Below are 23,895 nucleotides of genomic sequence, written 5' to 3' on the forward strand. Positions count from 1 at the left end.
GAACATGACAATTCTGTGCCTAAACCCAAGGAGGTCTCCACCACAAAATCTCCCATTTTCCTTTGGTTCTGTCCAAGCTCTGTGGCAAATGCATCTGGGCATTTGCCCATCAGTGTGTCACATACAGCTTGTTTGCTAAAGCCCCCCTAAAATAGGGTTAGCAACATCCCTGCTGTACAGACTTCCTTATTTTCACTCTGTTAATTAGGTTAGTATTGTGGAGTAACTACAATGTTGTTGAAACATCCTCAGTTTTCTCCTATCACAGCCATTAAACTCTAACTCTTTTAAAATTACTATTGGCATCATGGTGAAACCCCTGCGCGGTCTCCTTCCTCTCTGGCAACTGAGTTAGGGAGGACACCTGCATCTTTGTAGTGACTGGATGTATTGATACACCATCCAAAGTGCAATTAATAACTTCACCCATGCTCAAAGGAAAATGTTATGTCTCTTTTTTTATACCAATAGGTGCCCTTCTTTGCGAGGCATTGGAAAACCTTCCTGGTCTTTGCGGAAGAATCTGTGTTTGAAATTCACTGCTCGGCTGAGGGACATTACATATAATTGTATGTGTGGGGTACAGAGACGAGGTAGTCATTCAAAATCATGTTAAACACTATTATTGCACACAGAGTGAATCCATGCAATGTAAACTCAGCAAAAAAAGAAACATCCCTTTTTCAGGACCCTGTCTTCCAAAGATAATTCGTAAAAATCGAAATAACTTCACATATCTTCATTGTAAAGGGTGTAAACACTGTTTCCCATGCTTGTTCAATGAACCATAAACAATTAATGAACACGCACCTGTGGAACAGTCATTAAGACACTAACAGCTTACAGACGGTAGGCAATTAATGTCACGGTTATGAAAATATAAGACACTAAAGAGGCCGTTCCACTGACTGTGAAAAACACCAAAAGAAAAACACCTGCACAGGATCAGTACATCCGAACATCACACCTGCGGTTCAGGTACAGGATGGCAACAACAATTGTCTGAGTTACACCAGGAACGCACAATCCCTCCATCAGTGCTCAGACTGTCTGCAATAGGCTGAGAGAGGCTGGACTGAGGGCTTGTAAGCCTGTTGGAAGGCAGGTCCTCACCAGACATCAACGGCAACAACGTCGCCTATGGGCACAAACCCACCGCCGCTGGACCCAGACAAGACTGGCAAAAAGTGCTCTTCACTGACGAGTCGCGGTTTTGTCTCACCAGGGGTGATGGTCTGATTTGTGTTTATCGTCGAGGGAATGAGCGTTACACCGAGGCCTGTACTCTGGAGCGGGATCGATTTGGAGGGTCCGTCATGGTCTGGGGCGGTGTGTCACAGCATCATCGGACTGAGCTTGTTGTCATTGCAGGCACTCTCAACGCTGTGCGTTACAGGGAAGACATCCTCCTCCCTCATGTGATACCCATCCTGCAGGCTCATCCTGACATGACCCTCCAGCATGACAATGCCATCAGCCATACTGCTTGTTCTGTGCGTGATTTCCTGCAAGACAGGAATGTCAGTGTTCTGCCATGACCAGCGAAGAGCCCAGATCTCAATCCCATTGAGCACGTCTGGGATCTGTTGGATCGGAGGGTGAGGGCTAGGGCCATTCCCCCCAGAAATGCCCGGGATCTTGCAGGTGCCTTGGTGGAAGAGTGGGGTAACATCTCACAGCAAGAACTGGCAAATCTGGTGCAGTCCATGAGGATATGCACTGCAGTACTTAATGCAAGTGGTGGCTTCACCAGATACTGACTGTTACTTTTGATTTTGACCCCCCCCCCCTTTGTTCGGGGACACATTATTCCATTTCTGTTAGATAGATCCAGCAACAAATTGACACTATTGTTGAGTACACCTACAGTACGATACAGCTAGAGTGAAGAATGGACTACATGGTCCTGTGGGACTGGAACCCCCATGTGTGTTTAACTCTCCACCATGGATGTGACATTAACTCCAGCTGCAATCTGACAGCCAGATCTAGGCTTTACTCTGTTACTCTGTGCCCGAGAAGGCTCGTGCACAAATGGGGAACTAGGCGGCAGACGCATCACTGCAATTTCCTCCTCTGAGCCGAGATGACAAAGTAAAGAAAATATTTGGAGAGAGAGAGAGAGAGTTAGAGAGACCCCTCAAACATTTACTCAGAAGACGAGGCTCATTGAAAACAAACTGTCAACTTCTCCTAAAATCTCTGCTTAATAAGTGGCGTACAGTAGCACTCCCACGGAGAGTGGCGGCAACAGTGAAACAGTAATGCTGTGTTTGTGCCACTGTCACTCCGCAGAGTTGCTCTGAGCCGCTCTATGGAGAGACCCTGGCGTTGATTGACAGGATGGTCCACTGAGAGCAATGGACACTTCAAGCGCAGGCGCTGTCATTGTAGAAGCAGCAGTGCCTCAGCGGTGTGAGAGGGGGGGGGGGGGGGGGGGGGGGGGTTTAAGTAGCTTGAGTTATTAAATCCTCTCACTGCAGGCATATTTCATCAGAGGGCCCTCGATGATCATCGTCTCTGAGTCACATCGGTCTGTACATCAGGAGCTGTTGTTTATTCTAATCTCTCTACGTCGTATTTATGCATCATCAGGCACTAAGACACTGTCTACTCAAATCAGTGTATGCCAACTGCTGCTGCTGTCTCTGCAATGTTTATGAGTATTAGGAAGGAGACTGGTACAGGGGCCAACTCAGTAACACAGGAGAGGAAAGAACCATAGAGCCAGAGTATTATTTCTTACTGTCTATTCTCTCTAGTCAGAGACAGGCTGCTATTTGTCAGGCAAGTGCCTTTATCACACAGAGTCAAAGAGGCCTCTGTGGAGCCATGTTCTCTGAGTAGGATGCATTCACAACAGAAGCACCTCATAATTGAGACAGATTGAATGCTGGTTCAGTTCAGTTGGACTGGTAAACATCACAGACTCTCTATCATAGAATACTGCCTGGAAACGCCGGCTGAAGAAACAATGCCATCATGGTATGTCTAAGCAGTGAAGCCATAAGAAACCAAAACAAGGAAAGAATGAGGGAAAGATGGTTAGTAATAGCTGGGATTTGTCCTGTATAAGTAAAAGCCATGTGATATTGGTCTTAGACGTAGACTGACTCAATGTCAAAAATGTGCAGGTACAGAATGGTCGGACTTACCCTCTCCATGGCAAAAGTACGAACTGTGTACTCTGAGAGTGTTTCCGTCTTCAGCAGTGTAATCTTGATGTCTCCATACATCTCACTGTCATCAGGCCAGTATTTACAGCATTTCACCTGGTCAACAGAGAGACAAATAACATTTGATCAAATGTGCATATAACAACAGTCACAGAAATGTGTTTGGCACACCAGTCTTCCTTGTTGGTGAATTATGCTACCTACTGCTCAGCATTAAATACATTTAAGGAAAGAAGACACAGAACAATTATACTTAAATTCAGCTCCAACAAAATCAACCAGTTCTTCCATAGATAGAGGAGGTAACTATAATAGTCTTTAATGACGGGGAACATAATATCTAGAACTGGGCCACCACTAATGTTTTCCATTAAGGCACAAAGGATTTAGTCATTTTATATTTAGGTTAGTTGTTATTTTGATTCAGCTGACAAACAATCCAGCGCTAGGAGGGAACAGCAAAGTTGATGTACTGATATTGATAGACACATTTTCTCATCCTAACCACTATGTCTATGTTTACGACGAAACCAATGGGACTCTTACTATAGCATTTACATTCTGCTGGTGCTTCAATTACTCCAACAATGATGTCTGTCTGAGGAAATAGCAAGGGACCTGAATACAGTAGAGAAAATTGAATTGTGTCCCCTTATATATAGAAGAGGTCTATGACTGGATGGATGGATGGCCGGATAGATGGAAGCAATGGTGCTGGGGATAGGTGTGTATGATGAGAGAGGTGTGAGTGTGAGACTCACCCTGCCTACCTCTACCAGTTTAGTGATCATGACGATGCTGAAGCAGTTCTCCTGCCACACCATCCTCCAGAAGTCATACACCGTCTCCTGTTTGGGCCCTATGGGACAAAAAGGTAAAACCATCACATCAACCATCTCAGTCAAAAACAGTTTGCTCTAAACACAAATTATCAATATGACTAAGGCCAGGATTGTTTCCTGACCACGTGACCCCATACTACTGTACTAAGTCACTTTTCTTGGACACGGGATCAAGGTACATGCAGCTAGGTTATAAGTAGGGCCAAAGAGTTTATCCTGGTCAGGTCACATGCCCTACTGTAATTAAAGTGGTGCTGTACAGCGCTTCATAGCAGTGTTCATTGGTCTGTGCCAGCGAACAGTGGCTCGGTATGAGAAGTGACAGGCGAAACAGATCATGAGTCTCTCTCTCTCTCTACTAGGAGAGGGTCTAACTGATGCTAGGGTGTGTATCTACGCATCCAAATATTCACGCACCGGAAAAAGGAAACTGATGTATACGTGAGCATGATGCGTCACTGTTGCTAGATCCTACGTGGAAGTTCATTGGGTAGGTTGGTCAACCTCAATTTATCACACAAAAACACACACAAGCACCCAACTCCAGACATGGCGGGATACTCACCCTGAGTGGCTATGAAGTGATTGGATCGATGGTAGCCCTGAAAAAGAGAACAGGGATGACATGCTGAGTAAGCCATCTGTGCCTCAGACAGCGCTTTCTCTCGTTCTCCTCCCTCCTTCTCCTCTCTCCCTCCCTATCTTCTAGCAAGGATCACCCTTCCTTCTCACTCCTGTCCAATTCCCTCAGTAACATCATGTTTCCTGTCATTCCAACACCACTCACAAAAAGTCCAGAGAAAATATGGTGTGCCGTCAGACACCCAGTCTGCCTATACAGTTTGGTGTGCCTGCTAAATAGACACCTCCCAAAAGCACAGCTAATTATGACGCCTGAGAAAAAGAGTTCCGTTACATGTCAGGCTTTACCTAAAAGCTGCCATCAACTTCGAAAAGCATGTGCAAATCCCCCCACACAGACGTCACAACAAACATGGTTACGATATAACAGAATGAGACAACACAGAACTTTGTTAGGCATTGAGAGAGATGAGAGAGAGACTGTAGTCCCAGCAGTTTAAGTGATTCAGAACATCCACTTTACGCATCAAAATGATGCTTTTCAGAACACTACGCTACGTTAGACCCTTAGACCCATAGACCCACTACGCTACGTTTAAGTCCCATAGAAATAGCAAATCGGATTTCATTATTCAACACAATGCACAAAATAATACGTTCTCCTTGTATTATCACAGTTGGTTTACTGCTCCAATATACTGAATATTTTTCACATTTTAGCACATTTTGCGCAATTCTAAACATTTTTGCAATGGGATGTAGAGGAAATTTTACAGTTTTAAAGCAAATTTATTGTAATTCGACACATTTAGCCATTGGGCGGAGAGAAAGAAATGAACTGTTCTACAGATAATTTCCTGCAATTCTACACATTTTACAATAGGATGGTGAGAAATGTCAGCAGTTTTTAATATGATATCTGAGTAAGACATACTAACAAAATCAATGGAGGTAATTCGGCCACGAAAACAAGTTTAGATAGCTGGCTGCTAAACTAACTTAGCGATCTACAACATTTTAGCTGACATGGGCTAATTGACTTACTATCAGTGACTGAGATAACGAGAAAAACTGCTGATGCACAACGAAATTTTGAAATTGCACTTTGTGTATTCTACTTTTCTAACTCGCAACAGTAAGTTGAGACTAACTGTGTGTGTGTGTGGGGGGGGGGGGGGGGGTCTGGATACAGTGGGGCACTGCTCTGGCAGTGCCCCTCCTTGCACAAAGGCGGAGGTAGCGGTCCTGCTGCTGGGTTGTTGCCCTCCTACGGCCTCCTTCACGTCTCCTGATGTACTGGCCTGTCTCCTGGTAGCGCCTCCATGCTCTGGACACTACGCTGACAGACACAGCAAACCTTCTTGCCACAGCTCGCATTGATGTGCCATCCTGGATGAGCTGCACTACCTGAGCCACTTGTGTGGGTTGTAGACTCCGTCTCATGCTACCACTAGAGTGAAAGCACCGCCAGCATTCAAAAGTGACCAAAACATCAGCCAGGAAGCATAGGAACTGAGAAGTGGTCTGTGGTCACCACCTGCAGAACCAGTCCTTTATTGGGGGGTGTCTTGCTAATTGCCTATAATTTCCACCTTTTGTCTATTCCATTTGCACAACAGCATGTGAAATGTATTGTCAATCAGTGTTGCTTCCTAAGTGGACAGTTTGATTTTACAGAAGTGTGATTGACTTGGAGTTACATTGTGTTGTTTAAGTGTTCCCTTTATTTTTTGGAGCAGTGTATATATTCATAGCCACTATGATTGCTCAGATGAAGTTGTACAACTTGCGTGCAGAGTGACTCAACAGGAGACCATTTATATCAAAGAATGTTTGACAATCTGCCAAAATATCTCCTTATGGTGGAATTGTTTATGGGTGACGATGCCGTGAAGAGGCGGGGACCACATCACTGTACAGTAGGCTATAAGAAGTAGTTTGTCGACAGAACATAACTCATTGTTACTTCCTCCTAGAAAGACAACCTGGCATCTGTTCTGTGTCACCCTCAAAAAAAGTGCAGAAATGCAGGTATACGCAGTGAAACGCAAAAGGGACAAGTGTGTAATGGAGATGAATGACTGTCACAGTGAATGGGTGCAGTGAGCCCAACTACCCACGATTTGCTGGGACCCTGGGCAGCACAATCAGCATTTCCATGGCATTCGCACACCTCCACCTCAACCAGTCATAGTGGCAACCGTAACCTCCTGAGTTTTGACCTCATGTAAGCACAAGTAATATAACGACACAGGGACACTTGTCACATGCTGGAGATGACAGGGCATGCCAGTGGGTATGGTGACGATGACACAGCTCTATATGCTTACAGGTCACACATACAATGGGCCACAAGGCAGTCTCGTCTTCAGCAGATATGGGAGCTCCTTCAAACGTGCATTCCTCTTTACTTAGTGGTTAGCTTTGATTCAGGTATGGTCGAGAAAAGGGTACCTATTCACAATACCTCTTTCAACACTTCCAATTTGTTCAATGTTGAACATGGTATTGCCAGAGTGCAATGGTGCTCCGGTTATTCTACTGCATGATGAGCTACTGGCTTGGAGTTTGAACATGGCTCAGGTAGAAAGAGACAAACATCTAAGATTCAATGGCAGATAAAAGGAAACGAGATGGCAACCCTCAGAGTTTCTTCACTCTGCTGCAATCTGAACACTGTGACACCTTGGAGCAGCTTGCTTTGTGCCAACTCTGAATCCGGGCTCCCAAACACTAGACTGAAGGGTTTGAATTTTGAAGGAGGGATGTACTGCATGGGAAAGAGGGAAAAGAAAGGGATGGCAGACAGAAGAAAGAGCAGTGAAGTACTTACTTCCCTGTTAATCCGAATCTACAGGGTCCAAAGTCGAGTAGGTGGGGAAGGTAGTAGAAAAAGAAGAGAGAAGAGATAGAAGCTAGTTAATGAAAGAAGATTGAGAAATCTAAGGAGTTAAAGGTTGCAGTCAGGAGGAGAGCCTGTATAGAGAGTTGTGCTTGTTTCCATACAGTATGTGTGTGTGAGACGGAGTGTGTGTTTTGTGTGTGTGAGAGCGTGCGTGGGTGCATTTGTTCATGCTGCCATGTGTGCGTATTGCTTTGGACGGTCTCCCTATTTAACAAATTAGAGGCTGTGAAATAGCATTCAGCCGGGTTCACTTGCTGAGTGTGGTGATGGAAAATACTGCACTGTATGTACCACAACACATGACAAACACAGGCAGCTGCCAAGCATGCATATACATACAGCACAATACTGTATACCCCCACACACACACACACAGAGCCAGGCGATGAGTGACAAAGAGATCAAATCAAATGCTAAATAGAAAAACAATCTGAGCGCTCGCACTTCTTCAACCTCTGCTTTAACAAACAGAAAACACATTTCAGAGAGAGGCTAAACTTTCCCATGTAACCTCTGGTGAAATAGTAATGGGCTCTCCACAAGTATTCCCCTGTGGCAACGTATTCATCATTCAGGGCCAGGGCTAGCCTTGTCAGGGGCCAACTTGGCACTACAGCAGGCAGCACCCAAGCATTGAGTTGCATGTCTCTAATGATGCTTGGTCTCCCTGTGCCCTGACACTAATTGGCACCCTCACAATGGCAGGAGTCAAAATAGGACGGCCTTCTCAAGTGCCCTCTCTATGCTAATAAAGTCCCCTAAAAGCATTTCTCCTGCACAAGTCCACTCTCTCTATCCATCTCTCCCGGCTAAACGATGTAAAAGGAGTGCCTTTCCTTTCCGACGAGGCGTTTTTAGACAAGTTTGTCTCTTATGATGGAATAATGTACATTCATGAGTGTACAGTCCAAGAAATGGATGATGCATGTTGCTCTACGGGTGACACATTCTAGTTGAAGCAGATGGAAACAAGAAGTACAGTGAAGTGAAGGTGAGAAGCCAAAGAGATCATGTCACAGAGCTGCTCCCCATCCATCCAGGGATTGAACAACATCAATCCAGTCTATTCAATTCAGAGGGATTGGGGGATTTTACAAAAAGGCTTTACCTCAAGGACTTGGTATTATAAAATGAATTTATTGTCTATTAATAGAGTTGGATAAGGGGCTGTAGAGGTAGTCACCAAACAGACATGGCATCTGGCTAGAATGCCAAGAGGAAGGTTTGTGGTTGGATGGGGGTTGGGTGGAGCCTGGTGTTTCAGGAACAGGAATAACCTCTCACAGGTAACTATGGGGCACCGGATTGCTTAGGGCGACACAGAATACTGTGAAATGGACGGTGGTTTTTCACAAAGGGATAAGCAACGACTTGATGAGTTTCCCAGTATAACACTGTGATTGGAAAGGATTCTGAGCAGAAAGGAAGGTGAGACTTACATCTATGTAGTTGGCGTTGATGTAGTCAGAGTTGGGGTCTCCCAGTAGTGGGTGGAGCTTGACTCTGTGGCGGTCGTCTGGAACGGACACAATGGGAGAATCACATCTCAGCCATGTTTCCAATTACATTACAGTACATCCACACCATATACAACTAAATTAAATAACACATCCATATATTTTTTTTAAACATTTTATAAAAGACCTATACATAAAATAACACATTTATTGTAGTAACTTGACAAGGAAGGCCTACACGCATTTCAATATTACTTTCAACCTAAGAAATAAAATGTGTACAGCCATGTACACCCGGCTCCCGAGTGGCGCAGCGGTCTAACGCACTGCATCTCAGTGCAAGAGGCGTCATTACAGTCCCTGGTTCGAATCCAGGCTGTATCACATCCGGCCGTGATTGGGAGTCCCATAGGGCGGCGCACAATCGTCCCAGCGTCATCCGGGTTTGACCAGGTTAGGCCGTCATTGTAAATAAGATTTTTTTTAAACTCACTTGCCTAGTTAAATAAAGGTTAAATAAAATAATAAATAAAATATATATAATTTAAATGTACAAACGGTACAAATACAGCCAAACGATACAGCCCACTCAACATATGGTAGAGTCGCATTGTACAGATCCGACTCGGGGTGATGACATCATCCAAGGGGAACGGTCACAGTCAATGCCAATAATAACCATGCACACATGAATAGCAATCATACTGTACTGCAGGTAAATACAATTCATATTCAATGTAATTATTTATATAGTGTCCACAATTTAACACTTCTCCCCCCTTAATTTCAATCCCTCATGTAAGGAAAAAACATAAGCTTAACAAGTAAACCACATCAGTGTTTTCTTTCCTCCTCTTCACAACACTTTAGAACTTCTGCTAGCGTTACAGTAAATGCAAACAAACAAAATATATATGACAGTCCTTATCTTTTCAACGAGATCTGATGTCCCAAACAAACACTAACACCACAAGACTATCAGTCTCAACTACAGAGCTCGTCTCTCAGGAGGCTTGTGACTACGCTGTGGATCTGCGCAGTACTCCTGGTGTGCCACGAGACACCGGTAAGGTGTGTCCCAGTGGAGCTGGGTCTGAGGGCAGAGGAGTGGGTTGGGTGTTTGTGAGAGAAAGTACATCTCCCTCTGCTGGAACCACTGAATGCCCCTGTTCCTCAGACACCGTTTCCTGTGGGGTTTTAACTTGTATACTACCACCCGCAGCTGTTCCGTCTGAATTTAGTTTATTTTCTTTGTCATAGCGCAGGCGGATGTGGTCCTGGTGTCTGCGCATGATTCGACCATCAGTCAATTTGACTACAAAGGAGACTGGACCACTCTGATACCTGGCAACCAGCGCTTGCTGCTTGTGAAGTTGCAGCTGTAGACCCTGTCACTAGACTCTGTCACTGGGTTTTGACGTCCGGACGCAGTAGATCCAGGTGAGCTATAGGCTTTCCGCCCATCAACATATCAGCTGGAGCATGTCCTGTTGTTGTTTGTGGCGTGATGCAGTACTGGTACAAGAACCGAGAGAGCTTAGTTGTGATGGTTCCCCCAGTCATCCTTTTGAGCCCCTCTTTCAGGGTCTGCACAGCCCGCTCCACTAAGCCGTTTCAGGCCGGTTGAAACGGAGCGCTGGGGACATGGCAAATCCCGTTTCTAAGCATGAATTCTTGGAACAAGTCACAGGTAAAGGTTGTTGTGTCTGACTCGTCGGACATAAGAGAGTCAGGCATGAGTTGCAAACACCTGCCGAAGCTTTTCGATGGTTGTGGTCGCTGTGATGTTGCTCATGATGCGAGCCTCCAGCCACTTGGAGTGCGCGTCCACCATGACAAAAAAAATGTTGCCCATGAAAGGGCCTGCAAAGCCTATGTGCAGCCTGGACCATGGGCGGTCAGACCACTCCCACAGATGTAGTGGCGCGGGTGGCGCCATCTTCTGGTTGATCTGGCACTCAGAACATGATTTCACTTTGTTTTCTACGTCCTGATCCATGTTAGGCCACCAGATGTAAGATCTGGCTAAACTTTTAATCCAGGAGATGATTTGTGAACGGCCAGGGGGTGGAATAACCACTCTGGACCCCCAGAGTATGCAGCCATCATGCACACTCAGCTCAGTTTTGTGCTTTGCATAAGGTCTCAGTCCATCATCCTCTATGACATCTTTTTACTTGGGCCAGGATAGGATCCGGGTCTGCCCACTGTTTGATCTGTTTGTCATTCACAGGTCAGTTTGACAATCTCTACATTAGGAAAATTGTCTTGGGAGGCACTACAGTTGTGGCGGGCATCTCTGGTAGCGGAAGACGGTTGAGCACGTCTGCGTTTGAATTGTCCTTCTCCGCTCTGTACACTATAGTGTACTCGTAAGCTGACAGTGTTAGGGCCCAGCGCTGTATACTTGCTGAAGCCATGGGAGGAATGCATCTTGATTCACTAAAAAGGCTCATCAGTGGTTTGTGGTGAGTACATATGGTGAAATGACGACCATAGGAGGTACTGATGCAAGCGTTTCACAGCAAAGACTATGGCCAGAACTTCCTTGTCTAACTGTGAATAACCCTTCTCAGCACTCGTCAGCGTGATTGATGCAAATCCAATGGGTTTCTCTGACCTGTCCTCTAAATGAGAGATTAATGCCCCAACGCTATAGGGCGAGGAGTCACATGACAGGATGATCGCTTTGTCTTGGTCAAAATGAACCAGCAGTTGTGCTTGATTGTAGTAGCGCTTTCACTTCCTTGAAAACTTTCTCTTGTGCTGGCCCCCACTTCCATTTAGTCTTTGTGGAGCAGCTGATAAAGTGGAGCCAACACTGTTGACAGCTCAGGGAGGAACTTACCATAGTAGTTCCCCATGGCCAGGAACGACCTGAGCTCAGACACGTTCTTGGGGTTTGGAGCATCCTTGATTGCCCTGACTTTGTCCTCCATAGGACACAGGCCCTGCACTGTGATCTTGTGACCTAGGTATGTCACACTCTGTGCTTGGAATGTGCACTTGCTACGCTTCAGGCGCAGCCCTGCCTCGGAGAATCTCTTTAACACCTGGTCCAGATGGTGGAGGTGCCACTGTAACCAGGATGTCGTCCAGGTACACTGCTACATGAGGGATCCCCTGCAGCAGACTGTCCATTGCCCTCTGGAAAATGGCTGGACTGGTCGCCACTCCGAAAACCAAGCGGTTGTACCTGAACAAGCCTTTGTGCGTGTTGACTGTGACATACTCTTTTGAGACCTCGTCCAGGAGGAGCTGTTGGTAGGCGTGACTCATGTCAAGCTTTGAGAATGTCTTGCCTCCTGCAAGCGTCGCGAACAGGTCCTCCACCCGCAGCAGCGGGTAAGCATCCAGCCTAGAGGCCCAGTTGATGGTGAGTTTGTAGTCCCCACATATACGCACCATGCCGTCACTTTTCAGAACGGGAACGATTGAAGCTGCCCAACGGGAGAACTGAATGAGAGTAATGATGTCTGTTTCCTGCAGCCGCTCCAACTCATCCTCAACTTTATTTTTCATGGCGTAAGGCATTGTCCTGGGCTTGAAAAAGTGAGGCTTGGCCTGAGGATCCACGATCAGCTTAACTGCAATGTGCCCAGTTCATCTTTGAATATCTCAGGGTACTTATGAATGACATCCTCAGTCCCTCGTGTGTGTTGTTCTCACCCCAGTTCAGTTGTATTTTGGTGAGCCAGTCATGCCCTAGTAAACTAGGCCCATTCCCTTTCACCACCAGGAGCCGTGCTCTCGCTTCCTGATTGTTGTATGCAATGTCCACCTCTAGAGCGCCCAGCAATGGTATGGTCTCCCCGGTGTACGTACGCAGTCTGATCCCTGCCGGTGTGAGGGCTGAAGCCGGTGTGAGGGCTGAAGCCGGTGTGAGGGCTGAAGCCTGTTTTGAGCCCCACATTTCTTTGTAGGTCTCCTCACTGATAACAGAGGCAGAGGCCCCTGTGTCAACCTCCCTCCTCATCTGCTTTCCATCTACCTCCACTGTAGCATAGACAGGCTCTGCGCACAGCTCACTCATATTAAACATGTTGTAGGACCAATGCTCGTCCTCCTCCTCTGTGCTCTCTAAGTGGTGCACTGCTGACTGCAGCTTCTTAGCTGTGAACTTGCCCTACCCAGTCTGCCCACCCTCTGGCTTGCTTCTAGGACCCCTGCATTTTTCTTGTTGCTAAATGTCCCTTTTTGTTGCAATTGTGATAAAGTATGCTTGAACTTACAGATGGTTTGCATAATGTGTTCCCCCACATCTGAAACATTCCACTGCTTTTCCCGTTTTTCCTGCCGCCTCTTTTGTCACCTGATGCACTGCAACACTTCCACTTTCGGCCTTTTGAATATTTTTAGCATTACTAGCGGCCATCTCCATCCCTTGAGATAGTTCCAATAATCTCTTGAAAGTCAGTGTGGCTTCCCCCAGCAAACGGTACTGTATGCTGTCCTCATTAATGCCACAGACTAATCTGTCACAGAGCACGTCCTCTAACATAGCCCCAAACTCACAATGTTCAGAGAGTTAACATAATTCAGTTAACAAACTGACCTGTTTTCCAAAAATGGCAGTTAAACTTGAACCTATGGGCAATCACTGAAGGCTTTGGATTGGGGTAAATTTGAACAAAAGCCACAAAAGGAATTTCTCCCGGTCTCCGTGGTGTAGCCAAATTCCTCATTAGCTTGTAGGTTTCAGCCCCACACACACTCAAGAGAATAAAGGGCTCTTTAGCCTCATCTGTAATTCCATTCACCAAGAAAAAGTGTCCCAACCTTTCCACATATTTTGCACAGTCCTCGTTCTCTTCCACAAACTCAGTGATAGTCCCAAACATTGCCATTATAACGCCAACTTGTCCTTGATCGTCACCATCGGCGTTTACCTCCAGCGGTGGTTGCTCTCCGTCGCTCATTAAGCTAGCTAGCTGGCTGACTCCCTCCACTGTTTCTTAGCTAGCTAGCACATTGCCCTGTACATGCTAATCAAGTTTTATCCTCGTCGCCAAAAAGATGTAGTAACTTGACAAGGAATGCCTACACGCATTTCAATATTACTTTCAACCTAAGAAATAAAATGTGTACAGGCATGTACAAACGGCACAAATACAGCCAAACGATACAGCCCACTCAACATGTGGTAGAGTCGCATTGTACAGATCCAACTCGGGGTGATGACATCATCCAAGGGAAAAGGTCACAGTCAATGCCAATAATATCCATGCACACATGATTAGCAAACATACTATACTGCAGGTAAGTACAATACATATTCAATGTATTATTTCCACACTAACATATAAACACAACATGAAACAATTTCAAAGCCTTTACTGAGTTACAGTTCATATATGGAAATCAGTCAATTGAAATAAATTCATTGGGCCCTAATCTATGGATTTCACATGACTGGGAATACAGATATGCATCTGTTGGTCAGAGATACCTTAAAACAAATGTAGGGCCGTGGATCAGAAAACCAGTCAGTATCTGGTGTGACCACCATTTGCCTCTTGCAATGCAACACATCTCCTTCGCATAGAGTTGATCAGGCTGTTGATTGGGGCCCTGTGCGAAGTTACTGGTTATTGGCGGGAACTGGAACACGCTGTCATACACGTCAATCCAGAGCATCCCAAACATGCTCAATGGGAAGACATGTCTAGTGAGTTCGCAGGCCATGGAAGAACTGGTACATTTTCAGCTTCCAGGAATTCTGTACAAGCCATACAATATCATGCTGAAACATGAAGTGATGGGGCGGATGAATGGCATGACAAATGGGCCTCAGGATCTTGTCATGGTATCTCTGTGCATTCAAATTGCAATCGATAAAATGCAAGTGTGTTCATTTTCCATAATTTATGCATGCCCATACCATAACCCAACCACCTCCATCGGGCACACGCTGTATGCCATCTTCCCGGGACAGTTGGAACCAGGCTTCATCCGTGAAGAGGACACTTCTCCAGCGTGCCAGTGGCCATCGAAGGTGAGCATTTGCCCACTGAAGTCGGTTACGACGCCGAACTGCAGTCAGGTCAAGACCCTGTTGAGGACAACGAACACGCAGATGACCTTCCGAGACAGTTTCTGACAGTTTGTGCAGAAATTATTTGGTTGTGCAAACCCACATTTTCATCAGCTGTCTGGGTGGCTGGTCTCAGACAATCCTGCAAGTGAAGAAGCCGGATGTGGAGGTCCTTGGCTGGAGTGGTTACACGTGCTCTGTGGTTGAGGCCGGTTGGACGTACTGCCAAAACTCTCTAAAACGACGTTGGAGGCAGCCAATAGTAGAGAAATTAACATTCAATTCTCTGGCAACAGCTCGGTGGATATTCCTGCAGTCAGCAAGCCAATTGCACGCTCCCTCAAAACTTGAGATATCTGTGGCATTGTGGTATGTGACAAAACTGCACATTTTAGAGTGGGCTTTTATTGTCCCCAGCACAAGGTACACCTGTGTAATGATCATGCTGTTTAATCAGATTCTTGATATGCCACACCTGTCAGGTGGATGGATTATCTTGGCAAAGGAGAAATGCTCACTAATAGGGATGTAAACAAATTTGTGCACAACATTTGAGAGAAATAAGCTTTTTGTGCATATGGAAAATGTTTTCCTATATTTTATTTCAGCTCATGTCAACATGGAACCAACACTAAGGAAATCAGTCAATTGAAATACATAAATTAGGCCCTAATCTATGGATTTTTGTCACACCCTGATCTGTTTCACCTGTCTTTGTGCTCGTCTCCACCCCCCTCCAGGTGTTGCCCATCTTCCCCATTATCCCCTGTTTATTTATACATGTGTTCTGTTTGTCTGTTGCCAGTTCTATTTGTTTCGTCAAGCCTACCAGCGGTTTTCCCCGTGCTCCTACCTTTCTCTAGTTCTCCCGGTTTTGACCATTCTGCCTGCCCTGACCCTGACTGCCATTCCGTACCTTGTCACACCACCCTGGATTACTGACCTCTACCTGCCCTGACCCTGAGCCTGCCTGCCGTTCTGTACCTTTCGGACTCTGCTCTGGATTACTGACCTCTGCCCGCCCTTGACCTGTCGTTTGCCTGCCCCCCCTATTTTTGTAATAAACTTTTGTTACTTCGAAACTATCTGCATCTGGGTCTTCTCCTGAGACTTGACAGATTTTACATGATTGGGAATACAGATATGCTTCTGTTGGTCACAGATAGGGCTGTTGGGATAATGACCGCAGTAAAACTCCATGTGACCGTTGAGTCACGGTAATCTCCTTTTATGCACTTTTATGCTTTGGTAGTACCCAACTTGCTAACTACCATCAGGTCCTACTGGCCTGGTACCCAGGGCTCTATTGTCCCTCTAACTAATCGAAAATCACATCAAACACTTATCATTAAAACAGTATGCCTACACTTTTAAAACTCACCTCACTGTGATGATCAATTTGAAGAGAGAAGTTCACCAGCAGATTGAATCTGAGTGGAAAACATTGTCGTGGATGTTGTTTCAAAGCCTAACACCACGAAATGGACTGCACTTTCTAAGGTGATGATTAATTCAAACCTCCATTTGCATATTAGAGCTTATGCAAAGGTTTGAGCCCAAGCCGAAAGAAAAACCTAAATTAAAATGATGATTGTCCCATTATACAATACACAGCCTACTGCATATTAGGCATGGCTGAAAAACATGTCTTTGGTACATACTCAAAATTAAACACATTTTTGTAATCGCCTTTGAGTGTGGACTGTATTATTATGCATACTGGATGGACTGGTTACCTTATGCTATGCTCCAAAATATCTATCCATGAGTCTGGGAGAGAATGTATAGCCCTAGGCGATGCTGTTGGTTCATTGATTATGCAGGGCTGCTAACAGTTAGACTACAATCAGTGAATTTTGTATTTTAATTTGTATTTGAATAGCCTAGTAATAAATATGGATTTTTTAAATAATTTAATTGGGTGACATTACATTTATCTATACAGCATATCTCACGTGTCCATCCACTTCTCTTTTCATTATTCCTTTTTCGAGCACACAGACGGGCTGTCAACGGTTTAGTGAAACATGTTTTGTTGCGAAAACATGTTACAATCGATGTTCCCAAACACATTTCACTTGGTTTCCCAAACTAAGCACTGGGTAGCTGCAAGAACAAGGTTGGAGAGCCTATGGCATACAGAGTTTGGGCAGAATATCACCAGTCGGGCAGCGAGAGTACGCTCCTCAAACAGTGGTTGATGCGTGGAATGAAATAAGTGTTCTTAAAATGTATTTCTCAAAGCACATGCTCCGCTATGAAACGGAAGTATCCGTTTGGGAAAGGACGGCCTCAATTCGCTATTCGAGTGCATAGTGGACATGTCTTTTTTCACCTCACCCTATTCCTGCCCATTTGATAATGGGCAATTCTAAATCAAGTTTTGCATATTAATAAAGACGAGATTAAATTGAGAATAGAGTCTGATGGGTGAAAATATGATAAATTGATGAGAGAACAACTGTGCAGAATGAGGCCAGCAACAGAGCGCAAGCTCTTTTTTGCTACTTTCTCAAATAGTGAATAGCCTATAGTCGCACCATGCAGCCCATATATGTTTTGATTTCTAAAACATTCTAAGGTGTGTCTCATTCACAACTAAAGTTGACAAATAACTCTAAATCTAGTATATAGTAAACTATCACTTTTACACTCAACATAGCCACTTCACACGCACAGTCGCTCCGTATTGGAAAAAATATCCTTTCCATTTTATTCAGCTAAGTTCAATCATATTCTTCTTACAATAAAATCATGTAAAATAAAATAATGGCACGGGACATAAGCATATCTTCTCAGCTAAATGAACAAGCCTACAGCCTATGGCATCTTCATTTAATAATGTTTCTTTAGACCTGACTAAAATCAAAAATAGGAAATAACACATATGGAATCATAGAGTAACCCCCCTACTTCTTCAAAGTAGCCACCCTTTACTTTGATGACAGCTTTGCACACCTGGAATGCATTTGTGGAATTTCTTTCCTTCTTAATGCGTTTGAGCCAATCAGTTGTGTTGTGAAAAGGTAGGGTTGGTATACAGAAGAAAGCCCTATTTGGTAAAAGACCAAGACAGGATGGACAGCTAATCATCCTCACAGTGGCAGACCACGTGTAACAACACCTGCACAGGATCTGTACATCCGAACATCACACCTGCGGGACAGGAATAGGATGGCAACAACAACTGCCCGAGTTACACCAGGAACGCACAATCCCTCCATCAGTGCTCAGACTGTCCACAATAGGCTGAGAGAGGCTGGACTGGGGGCTTGTAGGCCTGTTGAAAGGCAGGTCCTCACCAGACATCACCGGCAACAACGTCGCCTATGGGCACAAACCCACCATCACTGGACCAGACAGGACTGGCAAAAAGTCCTCTTCACTGACGAGTTGCGGTTTTGTCTCACCAGGGGTGATGGTCGGATTCGCGTTTATCGTCGAAGGAATGAGCGTTACACCGAGGCCTGTACTCTGGAGCGGGATCGATTTGGAGGTTTCCATCATGGTCGTGGGCGGTGTGTCACAGCATCATCGGACTGAGCTTGTTGTCATTGCAGGCAATCTCAGCGCTGTGTGTTACAAGGAAGACCTCCTTCTCCCTCATGTGGTACCCGTCCTGCAGGCTCATCCTGATATGACCCTCCAGCATGACAATGCCACCAGCCATACTGCTTGTTTTGTGTGTGATTTCCTGCAAAACAGGAATGTCAGTGTTCTGCCATGGCCAGAGAAGAGCCCGGATCTCAATCCCATTGAGCACTTCTGGGACCTGTTAGATCGGAGGGTGAGGGCTAGGGCCATTCCCCCAGAAATGTCCGGGAACTTGCAGGTGGAAGAGTGGCCAGCAATAACTGGCAAATCGGGTGTAGTTCATGAGGTGGAGATGCACTGCGGTACTTAATGCAGCTGGTGGCCACACCAGATACTGACCGTTTGATTTTGACCCCCCCCCTTTGTTCAGGGACACATTATTCAATTTCTGTTAGTCACATGTCTGTGGAACTTGTTCAGTTTATGTCTCAGTTGTTGAATCTTGTTATGTTCATACAAATATTTACACGAGTTTGCTGAAAATAAACACAGTTGACAGTGAGAGGACGTTTCTTTTTTTTGCTGAGAATATGCATTTTTAGATAAGGTTCTTCCACTAAGGTAAATATATATATATTTTACATGGAAAACCTGCCTAAAAGATCCCACATATCAATAATTACATGGCAAAAGAATAGAACACATATTTGTGATTGACAATATTGCTTACGGTGATCAGTGCTTTCGTCACAAGAGGGCTGGCATGTCCATGATGACTTACATCCCATCAACGTGTCATGCCTTCCTTTAGTTTTGTCCTTCTTTTTGGTGCAGTCCCAGCCATCAAAGAAGCTCTGTCGAGGTGTAGGGAAGTACATGTTAATGATACTATTACCAATACCACTCTTCCCCTATCGTGTCAAATATATTTACAATGCGTCTCTTCTAAACCATTATATCTGCAGTTGTCTGTTGTGTTTGAGTGACGTAAGGGGGAAATAGAAAATTACTGGGTATAATTGCAGCATTATCTGTCAAGTAGTGAGCCAATGCATACATCGTGACGCTGTAGTGCAATTCAAAGACCATTCGGACTGAAAGGGAGTTCAAAAGCATCATAGATGACAAGTAGCTACCTGTTCACATTAACTGATCATGCAGAACGTGTGCAATAGCCTTTGCTACAGAGAGGAGGTGAGGGCCCTCAGGAATGTGGTGTCAGGAAAACAACCTCACACTCAATGTCATCAAAACAAAGGAGATGATCGTGGACTTCAGGAAAGAGCAGAGGGAGCACCCCCCTATCCACATCGACGGGACAGTAGTGGAGAAGGTGGAAAGTTTTAAGTTCCTCGGCATACACATCACGGACAAACTGAAATGGTCCACTCACACAGACAGTGTGGTGAAGAAGGCGCAGCAGCGCCTCTTCAACCTCAGGAGGCTGAAGAAATTTGTCTTGTCACCAAAAACTTTTACAGATGCACAATCGAGAGCATCCTGTTGGGCTGTATCACCGCCTGGTACGGCAACTGCTCTGCCCACAACCGCAAGGCTCTCCAGAGGGTAATGCGGTCTGCACAGCGCATCACTGGGGGCAAACTACCTGCCCTCCAGGACACCTACAGCACCCGATATCACAGGAAGGCCAAAAATATCATCAAGAACAACAACTACCCGAGCCACTGCCTGTTCACCCCGCTATCATCCAGAAGGCGAGGTCAGTACAGGTGCAACAAAGCCAGGACCGAGAGACTGAAAAACAGATTCCATCTCAAGGCCATCAGACTGTTAAACAGCCATCACTAACATTGAGTGGCTGCTGCCAACATACTGACTCAAATCTCTAGCCACTTTAATAATAAAAAATTGGATGTAATAAATGTATCACTCGTCACTTTAAACAATCCCACTTGATATAATGTTTACATACCCTACATTACTCATCTCATATGTATATACTGTACTCTATACCATCTACTGCATCCTGCCTATGCTGTTCGGCCATCGCTCATCCATATATTTATGAACATATTCTTATTCATTCCTTTACACTTGTGTGTATAAGGCAGTTGTTGTGAAATTGTTAGATTACTTGTTAGATATTACTGCATGATCGGAACTAGAAGCACAAGCATTTCGCTACACTCGCATTAACATCTGCTAACCATATGTATGTGACCAATACAATACAATTTGATCTCTCTGTGTGTGAACATGAAGCTCTCTAGTGAATCCCATACACTCTGTTCCAACACGCTCCTCTCATCAACATGCTTCACTATCGCCATCCCATGACAGTCCTGACTCAAGGACAACCCCAGCAGTGGGATCCAGCTCTTATATGCTCTCATCAGCCAAACTACTCGTCTCCCCTAGTGTGTGGGGCCAAGTCCCCCCCCCCCACCACACACACACCTGTGGTTGTTCAGCCACCAGAGGGGACTGTGGGTGAATCCAAGCCTGCATGCTGAGCAGGGGATTACAACCCCACTACTCCCCACAGAGAGAGTAACCACCCAAACCCTGCCTACGATTACACCAACCCCCCCACTTTCCCCAATATAGACTTGGAGAGTGAGGGGGGGGGGTTGCAGGGAGGGGTTAATTGGTTCTGAGGATCACACAAAAAATGAAGAGTAAAAAACTCGGATGAAAGACAAAGACTAGACACAGTGAAGAACAGTCTGAGCCGTTACATAACTGTGTCATTAATAATTTTGCTGCAGTGGTTTCAAATTACCGCTGTCTTTTTTTCCTCCCCCAGTGCAATAGTACTATGTCAACCGTCCCACCGGTGTTGACTACGTTCCTTTTTCCTAATCGTAATGACAGCGTAAGTCAACATCCTGAGGACATAACTGAAAAACTGGCTCAACTCTTGGCTGTGATCTGTGAAAACACCTCTTGTGTTTACTTCATTCCACACACAAACCTTCTCTACTGTATCTGGACATACAATCAATAGATCGATTATGCCTTTCAAGCTTTGCCTCAAGGTGATGCCCTGTACAACATAGTGAATGCCTTAGTTCTCTATATCTACCTGCAAGTGACTGCAGTGGTCCACCCACTGCTCAGACATGCCAGTCCCTTACAACGCACTGCAGAGAGCTGATCAATATCTCTGAATGTCCTACATTGGCATTCCACTGGGAAATAAAGTCTAGGCGTTCAGGAGAGCACGATAGTCCTCATTGTTTTCAATTGTAATGGAGAGAGACATAGATAGAGAAAATACAGGGAGCTGAATATAGATTTTTGTAGTGGAGAGTGTTTTGCCTGTGGGGGACAGTTTAATGAGTCTACAAGCAGAGTTCCAGAAGGGCAAGCATGTAGCCAGGGAGAAATTGGGGAGTGAGATCTTTTCTATATTTTTCCTTGACATGTGACAGGGAAACCACAGGCAACAGACAGGGATGGAGCTCACCCCAGAGTCTGTTCTTGACTAGAGAAGTATCCCACCGGGGACAAATGTTTCAGGGCTGTGTGCCCTCCAAAATGTGGCCCGACGCATCCAGACAGCCATGGAAATCAGCCGTTACAGAGGTACTGGAATACTAAGTGGGTTCAGTTCTGCTTCTCTCCCAGAACAAAAACATTTCCCTCTCTACCTACGGTAAAGTACAGACTCAGTTCCACAGTCTGAATGTCGAGAGATTTAATTTAATTGTATTTATTTAACTAGTCAGTTCAGAACAAATTCTTATTTACAATGACGGCCTACCCAGGCCAAACCCTCCCCTAACCCTCCCCTAACCAGGACGATGCTGAGCCAATTGTGCACCGCCCTATGGGACTCCCGATCACGGCTGGTTGTGATACAGCCCAGGATCAAAACAAGGTCTGTAGTGACGCCTCTAGCACTGTGATGCAATGCCTTAGACCGCTGCGCCACTTGGGAGCCCTCGGGAGATAAGTGAACCAAGCGAGACTCTCCTTAACACACTCCCTGATGCATAAAGAAGTTTGGAACAGAGCCTATAAGTCCCCCAAGGCTTCTCTCCTTAATTGTAGGCAATGATTTCACAAAATGTCTCCCCCGCACCACTTAAGAACACTTTCAACTTGGTGGCATCCTATACATCACACACCACAGCCCAAAAACCTCTATTTAGAATTCTCCTCCAACCAGAGTACAGAGGATCATCTTTTATCAGTGTGGTACTGGAGGACAGCCAGGGGTTGGGAGCCACCGAGCCCCCGATGCTGAGGCAATTGGCGGTCACTGGGCTGGGGAACAAAGGGCCTCCTGGTCTGGAGAACACCTGGGGATTAGGGGGCTTCATCAGCTACACTGCTTCAGCAACTCTGACAGAGGGGCTATTTGAGGTCCAGACAATGATGATTTAATAGTCTCACAGTCAACTTGGTCCAAGAAGTGTCTTTTAACCCTGATCATACATTTCTGCAGTCTGTAAGAACTGGGATGTGAGTGATAACTTCACACAATCTGACTACTAAATGCATTATCTGTCTACAATTTTGACTTGTAAATTATGACTATTTCTACATTTTAAACCCCTAAACATGACTAAACGTGTATTTTCTCACACCTTCCCCAGCAATACACCCGTATACCATCCAAACACACATCAGCCACAACCATGCACATCAGCCACAACCCATACTGCCTACCTCATACTCCTGTTTGAAGCCGTAGCCCTCTGCAGTTTTCATCTGGTTGATGTGTTGGAGAAGGTCGGCCACGCGCACAGCAGGGTGGAGCTGACCAGTGTGGTAGGGTGAGCCCTTACGCCCACACTGGCGTCGCGGCGAACCCCCCAGAAGACTACTGGACTCGTTCACTGAGCTACGCTGCTCACCTGTGAGAGGAGGACAAAGGAAGGGGGCACCATTAGGCATAGAGCTACACACAAAAGGTGGTATAGCCTGTTTTAGAGAAATGTAATGATCGAATATTGTAAGCGCTCTCATTGTCTGCTTATGTGCCCCCGTTATTTATCCTACGGTTCTGACTTGATGTACAGGGAGAATACTGTAAGAACGGCCCATGTCCTGAATTATGTCACTCTGTCAATTTCAAAAGTGCTGAACAAATAGGCCGCATATTAGGCTGCATACGTTTCAGCTTGCTCATGTCTTAATCAAAATTACAGCATGCCGCTTAACTGCTTATCGTCATATATGCCATTGCCATAATCTATACATCTGCATTGTTATATTGCTTATATAGGTCTCTCATATTAGCATCTTATTAATAATTTTAGGCAATGTTAATTGCTTCTTACATTGTGTGTTATAATTAGTTAGGGTGATTTTCTCCACGAGGAGTGTGGTAAGTTACAGACCCAACAACATTATATTACAGTATCCCCTCCTTGCCAGGGACATTCTCTTTTGT

At 45.3% G+C, this 23,895-nt stretch overlaps 1 protein-coding gene across 1 annotated transcript in view; it reads right to left on the reverse strand.

Moving 5' to 3' along the window:
- Positions 1–23,895, reverse strand: part of ptprub (protein tyrosine phosphatase receptor type Ub) — a 259,721-nt gene that overhangs the window by 38,345 nt on the left and 197,481 nt on the right. Inside the window, exons 17-22 of the mRNA XM_038977378.1 lie at positions 23,169–23,356; positions 19,312–19,384; positions 8,945–9,021; positions 4,584–4,620; positions 3,938–4,035; positions 3,156–3,272 (exon numbers count right to left, since the gene is read on the reverse strand). Of these exons, the coding sequence (XP_038833306.1) occupies positions 3,156–3,272; positions 3,938–4,035; positions 4,584–4,620; positions 8,945–9,021; positions 19,312–19,384; positions 23,169–23,356 (590 nt within the window). The remainder of the gene's footprint in view (positions 1–3,155; positions 3,273–3,937; positions 4,036–4,583; positions 4,621–8,944; positions 9,022–19,311; positions 19,385–23,168; positions 23,357–23,895) is intronic.

The sequence above is a fragment of the Salvelinus namaycush genome, chromosome 37 (assembly GCF_016432855.1).
Source record: "Salvelinus namaycush isolate Seneca chromosome 37, SaNama_1.0, whole genome shotgun sequence".
Lineage (NCBI taxonomy): Eukaryota > Metazoa > Chordata > Actinopteri > Salmoniformes > Salmonidae > Salvelinus > Salvelinus namaycush.